The 6,718-nt window shown below is 37.8% G+C and overlaps 1 protein-coding gene across 1 annotated transcript; it reads left to right on the top strand.

Annotated features, from left to right (window-relative positions):
* Positions 1–2,944: 2,944 nt before the first annotated feature.
* LOC105048808 (probable calcium-binding protein CML46) lies at positions 2,945–3,800 on the top strand. The gene is given in 4 exon segments (XM_010928259.4): positions 2,945–3,167; positions 3,170–3,316; positions 3,319–3,460; positions 3,463–3,800. Coding segments are annotated over 4 exon segments (618 nt in total). The 5' UTR covers positions 2,945–3,119; the 3' UTR covers positions 3,744–3,800.
* Positions 3,801–6,718: the final 2,918 nt, after the last annotated feature.

The following is a 6,718-nucleotide window of genomic DNA, read 5'->3' as shown; positions in this document are numbered from 1 at the left end:
TCTGCGATGTCATAGCATTTAATAAGAAAAATCATTTTGATCAGAAAAAATTTAAAAAAAAATTGAGTTATATTAAATATTTATTTTTTTATTAATTATGTTACGTAGTTCAATATAGCAAAGTGGGGTATTTTTTCTATCCCAGTTACGTAGTTTGAGCCTGATCCAAATCTAATTGGGCCCGCTTGATTTAGCTATTTGGGCCCGATTCCATGACGGATTCGTTGGACACGTGTGCCACCGGTCAAGCTGATAACGATCTCCTGCCACGCGGCCATGTCTTCCTTATCCTGCACCATCGGCGGCGCCGCCACAGTCACCATCGTCTCCTTTTCCTGCAGCTTCTTCTTTGTTAAAATGTCTTGATGGCCTTTTGGTCTAATTTTTTGCCAAAGCACATGTAGACCATCAAGCGGAACATGACAAATTAAAAGCTCTCTATGATGATGACAAGTCCAAGAGTCTTGGCCTTATAAATGCTAAATTTATGATTTCTAACAGCATTTGTCTTGTATATCATTTTTTTTAATGAAACAACAGTCATAATTATGTTTACGAATTTTAAATGCTTGGAGTTGTTTAGAATTTATAGTCATTAATACTATTTTAATAATATCTAATCTGGAGGCTTAATTAGAAAAGCAGGAGTAGATCTTTTCTCATACAGATATATCTCGTCATGCCGGTTGTGTATAGGATATTTTCTATGTTATCGTTGAGCATCCATTCAACTAGAACACATTCAATATTCATCTACATATAGGAATGACAAAATATGATCTGATCCATCAATCCAATCCATATTTGATCTACCTTAAATAAGATTGAATTTGACTTAAACGGATTCGGATCATAAACGGACCAACCTGTTTAACTCATATATTAAACAGTTCAGTTTTGGGTTTCAATTTCTCAACCTGCTCAATCTGTTTAATCCGTTTAACATTTTAATAGGTTAGATCAAATTAATGGGCCATTTAAATGGGCTGGAAGCATTGACAACGAGAAAAATCCTAAATTTTTTATTTTAAAATTTGAATTACATCCTAATTTCCCATGGTGGTTCCAAATCGAGGTTAGGGCTTTTATTTTTCCCGCTTCCCTTCTTCTCCTGCGCCGCATTCATCCCTCTTCGGCAAGCAACAAGGCATTCGATCCCAATCCTCCTCTTCCTTAACCTCCTCCCAGCAGTAGCAACAGCAGCGGCCTCCACCTCCCCCAACATCCCAACAGTGGGTTTCAAGCATCTATGAGTCAACGGGAAGCATAGGACCGCGAGCTCCTCGATGTGAAGGAGCATGAGGCAGAGCATGGTGGTTCCTCTATAAATCCCTCCCCTCCTCCCCTCTATTTGAATCTCCCAAATCGCCCTTAATCTCGATTGATCATCAGGAGAAACCCCTTGAATTTCCTTTAATCCTCCGTTGATTGTGCTCATGATTCATCGCCGATTCTTCATTGGAGTGAAGGTAAGAGGGGAGAGGCCCTCATCTATCTTTCATCTTCTTCGGATCCTTTTGCCTTTGTTATTGACCAGATTTCCATCGACAGAGCATGCCTACTCCCAGGTATCGGCGATAAGAGCAGTCGGGCGGAGATGCAACTGAAGCACGACGAGGGCGAAGAGGAATAGAGATGCAGTGAGGGCGGAGATGAGGCGATCGGGCAGAGCCGTGAGCAGGTTTTTTTTTCGTTGCTTTTATTTAGAAAAAATGGGTGATAAACGGGTTGGGCTTTTTTTTTTTTTTTGTTAAGTTGGTTCATGTTACCTGTCTAATAAATAGGTTAAACGGATCGAATCGGGTGATTTGTTTATTAAATGGGTTAGGTTCAGATTTGAAAATCTGGTTTGTTTAATAAACAGGTCGGATTCAGATGTGATGTTTTCTGATCTGACCTGCATCTGATCCGATCTATTTATGATCCGACCCAATCTGATTGCCACCCCTATTTATATATTGACAGAATACTGGACAGAAAATCTGAAGAGTTTGTATTCTTTTTCATTAAGCAAAAAAAAAAAGGGCAACCAACTTATATCATTTTACAATTTGTGAATTCTAACACAAATAAGTCACGAGAGTTTGTTAGAATATTCATAGAAAGCATTTAAATTTCATGGTAAAGAAAGTAAAGAAAGATCGATGCACGTTGCGGGAAGTTTGTGATGAACCCCATGAGATAGACCTGAGAAACAGAAGTTAGTGGACATGATCTGGGGAAGGAGCCTCTTGGAGAAAATTAGTAGCTGGAAATGGACTTGGAATAATCTTCGGTGGAAAAATACTGCTTTCATGGAAAATTCACTCTCATCACTAATTTCTTTTCTGCTACTAGCACCAAATGTTCTACAGCAGGTCCCTTGACCCGTTCCACCAGCCATCCTACATGGAAAATTGAGTTGATTTTAGAAAAATCAGGGAAATAGAGAAAGCATCACCCTTAGGTCATACCTAATCAACTTTGCACCAATTTTTAGCCAAATTTGGCATCTTGTGAATTCCTTCCACACCCATACCTATGCCCTGATTTGAGGAGAGTCTAAGATCCTCGGCAACTAATAGCCGAATAATGATTCAATGGAACATGGAAGTTAATTCATAGGTGGTAACTAGGGATTGAGCCTCTAATAAAAATGAATGCTATTGTTAACTCGAGCAAGTGTTAAGCAACTCTTTCTAAGGTTTTATTAGTCTAAAGCTAACTGTGTTTACCTTCATACCTTTGCTTGCTCACTAAAGTCCTACCTTATAAAATTTATGGTTCTTTAATGAAATATAACCCTTTGCTTTAAGTTTACCAACAGGTGTCTGCAACAACTCAATATACAAATATTTTAAAAAAGCAGGCCTGCGTGCCCCTCTCTTTCAAGGAAAATTCCACCAGGTCAAGAACCAACAAGTTCCACAAAATTAGGATCCTGGCTCCTTCCTCTCTCTCTCCATGGCCGCCATAGGCACCTTCCTCTCTTAATAGTACTAGCTGCCCTTCAAACAGCTACTTGGCCTTCTATAAAACCTTCACCTCCATCACCCTCCTCTCATCAAACCAATATACCAACCCACCTCCTGCTTTTTCTTCTCTTACTTTTCCCTCACCAACCAGAAAACTAGAAACCAATGGAGAAGTTGTCAGCCAGCAGACTCTATCACTCCCTCTCTTGGGCCCAGAACCAGTTGGACTCCTCTTTTTTCGCAGAATACTCAGCTACTTCATCATGGCACTTCTGAAGTTCTCTCTGAGATCCGTTTCTTTCTTCCATTCCTATGCCGAGCTCTTCGCTTTCCCGTCGATGGTTAATGACGAGCAACTCATGATAAAGAAGACACCAGCCAGCCTAGAGGCGACATAAATCTCAGCAGGGAAGATGTGGAGATGGTTATGGGAAGGATGGGATTATGCTGCAGCCAAGAAGGAGAACAGCTGAAGGAGTGCATGGGCTTTGATGAGCTTTCTAATGTTTTGAGGAGGAGCCTAGTTTTGAGGAACTGAAGGAGGCCTTCTCTGTTTTTGATGAGAACAGTGATGGGTTCATTGATGCAGTTGAGCTGCACAGAGTTCTCTCCAAGCTGGGCTTCAGAGAAGGATCAGAAGTGGATTCATGCAAACGGATGATCGCGGCGTATGATGAAAACCGAGATGGGAGGATTGATTTCAATGAGTTCGTCAAGTTTATGGAGATCACTTTTGCTGATATCCATTTCCTTTTCATTTTTCTTCTTTTCTTCATCCTAATTGTATAAAAGCGTCGAAATGGAAATTTCATCCATAAAGAAAATTTGGATACATCCTTTCACTATGCCTTTGATCTAGTTTGTTTTTTTTCTTTTTCTTTTTTTTGTTGTTGTTTTTTGTTGTTGTTGTTGTTTTTTTTTTTTACCGCATTCTTTGTATTGCCTGAATGCCTGTTTAACTACCATAGAAAGTGAAAGCAGTTGAATTAATTAGGCTTACCCATAACAGGTATTAGAGGAATGGAAAAGTTTGTTCATGGTGCACGGAGAGGGAAGTGACCCTTCATGTATAATAAAATGCACATTCAGATGATGCAGTGTTGACAACTAATATATTTAAGCAAAGATGTTAGATGCTAGTCGGAGTCGCAAAGCCACAATCCATCAGCCAACTGAGTCCTTAATGAACAGTATAAGCAAAGAGAGCAGTAGAATGGTAAAAAATTATTGATAAGCTCGTAAAGACATTTCTAATTAGTACGAGGGTTTTTTTGGATGGTTGGACCTAAAATCCTATGAGATTTGTGGTCCAACCACCAAAAACATAAAATTATAGATGAGATTAAGCATACTTTATCGTTATCCAGGACTACTTTTTGAGTAAGCTGGTCCGTATCCCATGGAAAGAAAAAAATTATCTATTCAAATCATTTCTTTCTTCCTATGGAATTTGGATCAGCCCACTCAAAAGGTGATCTTGGATATGTAAAACAGGTCTAATCCAGTCTATAATTCTGTCTTTTTGGTGGTTGGACTACGAATCCTATAGGAACTTGGCCCAACTATGCAAACAGCTCCTAAATAGGATTCTCTGCATGTGCATACAATCCAAGCTAGGGACATGACAGGAACAGATAACATGCTACTGTTCTGTTTCATATATAGTTATGCTTCACTAAATCAAACTTTTTCTGCCTCTCTATATATACATGAATATCAGGTAGAAGCATAATCCCGTTATTTAAATCTTATGTCATTGCTTTCTGTCTAATGTTCGAAAGCACCAAGGTAATCTTTTTAAATCCATCTGCAGGTTGCCAAACCAAAGAAATTGGGTTCCTCTATATTTGTTCCAAGTTGCTATTACTCTCTGTCTTGCAGAAATTGTGTTGTGCTGCATGTTAACAAGAGCTAATTATCATACCTGAAAGATCTTTACTGGTAATTTTAGTTCTTGAAGGACTTTGTAGAAGATCATGACTGCAAACTTTACAACCAATGCCAATTCTGCTATCATTTACCTACTACAACGCATGCTGTGCAGAAGCTCTGCATGTTTTCAGATTATGCGTTCAGTAGATGCAGGTTTGGTGGAAATGCCCAACACTTAACTAAAAGTTGATGGATTCATCACACATCATTTTTTATGGGAATATGATGTCAAGAATATGCAATACCTGAAACTCGACTCACAAGCTCCCAAATATTGATCATACTGTATCTTTTTATGACTTTGTATTAAGAATGTGATGGTAACTCACCAAGAATCCTTTGACATGTCCTTCCTAAATACATCATAGTCATGGCTGGGGTTGTCAGCAGGTCAGGTTTGGGTGGGATTTGGCCATATCCATACCCAAACTGAATTTACGTGCATTAGATCTGATCCCAAACTGAAACCCAACTAAAACATTATACCCATGGCCCGATATTAGGTCCGACAAAATTAAGTTATTGGGTCGGGCTTTGGGTAGTATTTGACATTTACTGACTTATTTTATTATGCTTTTGAAATATTTTCCCAAGATATACCCAAAATTATCTCAAGCATTATGAACCATGGAAAAAATAAGAATATACATAAAATGCTAAAAAATTGTCCTAAGCCATGTTTCCTTTTTGGTTAATAATCAAGTTTGGTTTTGAGTAATCACATCATAAGCCACTGATAAAATTGATTGTAACAGTTGAGAGGCTTTTTCTTTGAATTTTACAATTAGAAAGAGAAATTATTATGTGTATATTCATCCATACTTCTATACATCCACAGATGTGTAAGTACAGATGTGTGTGTGTGTATATACACAATGTATATATGTTTTATGCACAAATATGTACCATATTGGTTTCAGGTTTTGGGTTTCATGTACCGATTTGTCTAAATCCAAACCCAAACCAATAAGGATTCTCTTGGCCTACTTTCGAGGCCTAAACCCAATCCAAGTATTTGTTTGGTCTATTTTTTGGACCCAAACCCTATATTTTGAGTCGGCTTTGGATCGGATTAGCAGGTTATCAACCTTCCTTGACACCCCTGGTCATGGATATCTCCATAGATATATTAATAATTTATTTCTTGCAATTCTTCTGTCTCTCCAAAAGGAAGACGGTTGATCAAATCTGGAAAAATGTCATAGAAAAGTGTGCTTTCTGGGCTTTGTTCTCTTGTTTCGCTGTTAACGAGTTGAGCAATTTGATTTAAAAAGACAAAATCTGAATTCAAGACTGACGTGGCGAGGCTTGAATAATTATTTTGTATAGGTAAAGATAAAGATTAGAGCACAAGAAATAATTTTTTTTTTTTTTTTGAAATCTGATTGACAAAAAAATCGCCACAAACAGATCACAAAGGGATAGAATGCCACACTCAAAAAAAAAAAAAGAATGTGAGTGATAAGTTCTAGGGTTTATAACTCGCCACTAACACACGGTTAGATAAGAAAATTTAGCAACCCTTATTTTCATTCATTGAAGTCTGAATTGAATACATAGATCACCTTTCTTTATATAGATATAAGAGGGAACATAAGGCAAATTCAGTAATTGGAAGGGAATAACAGAATTTTGCTACTATGAAAATGATGGTGGCTGCATCTTGCTACTATGAAAATGATGGTGGTTGTATTTTGCTACAAAAAAAATGATGGTGGCTACATCTTGCTATTAAGGCTGCATCTTGCTACTATGAAAATGATGGTGGCTGGAAATCATGATGGCTACTAAATGATGAAGTAGAAAAAAAATAAAATAATTTTCTAAACTCG

The sequence above is a fragment of the Elaeis guineensis genome, chromosome 7, assembly GCF_000442705.2.
Source record: "Elaeis guineensis isolate ETL-2024a chromosome 7, EG11, whole genome shotgun sequence".
NCBI classification, from domain to species: Eukaryota; Viridiplantae; Streptophyta; class Magnoliopsida; order Arecales; family Arecaceae; genus Elaeis; species Elaeis guineensis.
Note: the sequence above shows the minus strand (reverse complement) of the source record. Positions and strands in the feature narration are given on the sequence as shown.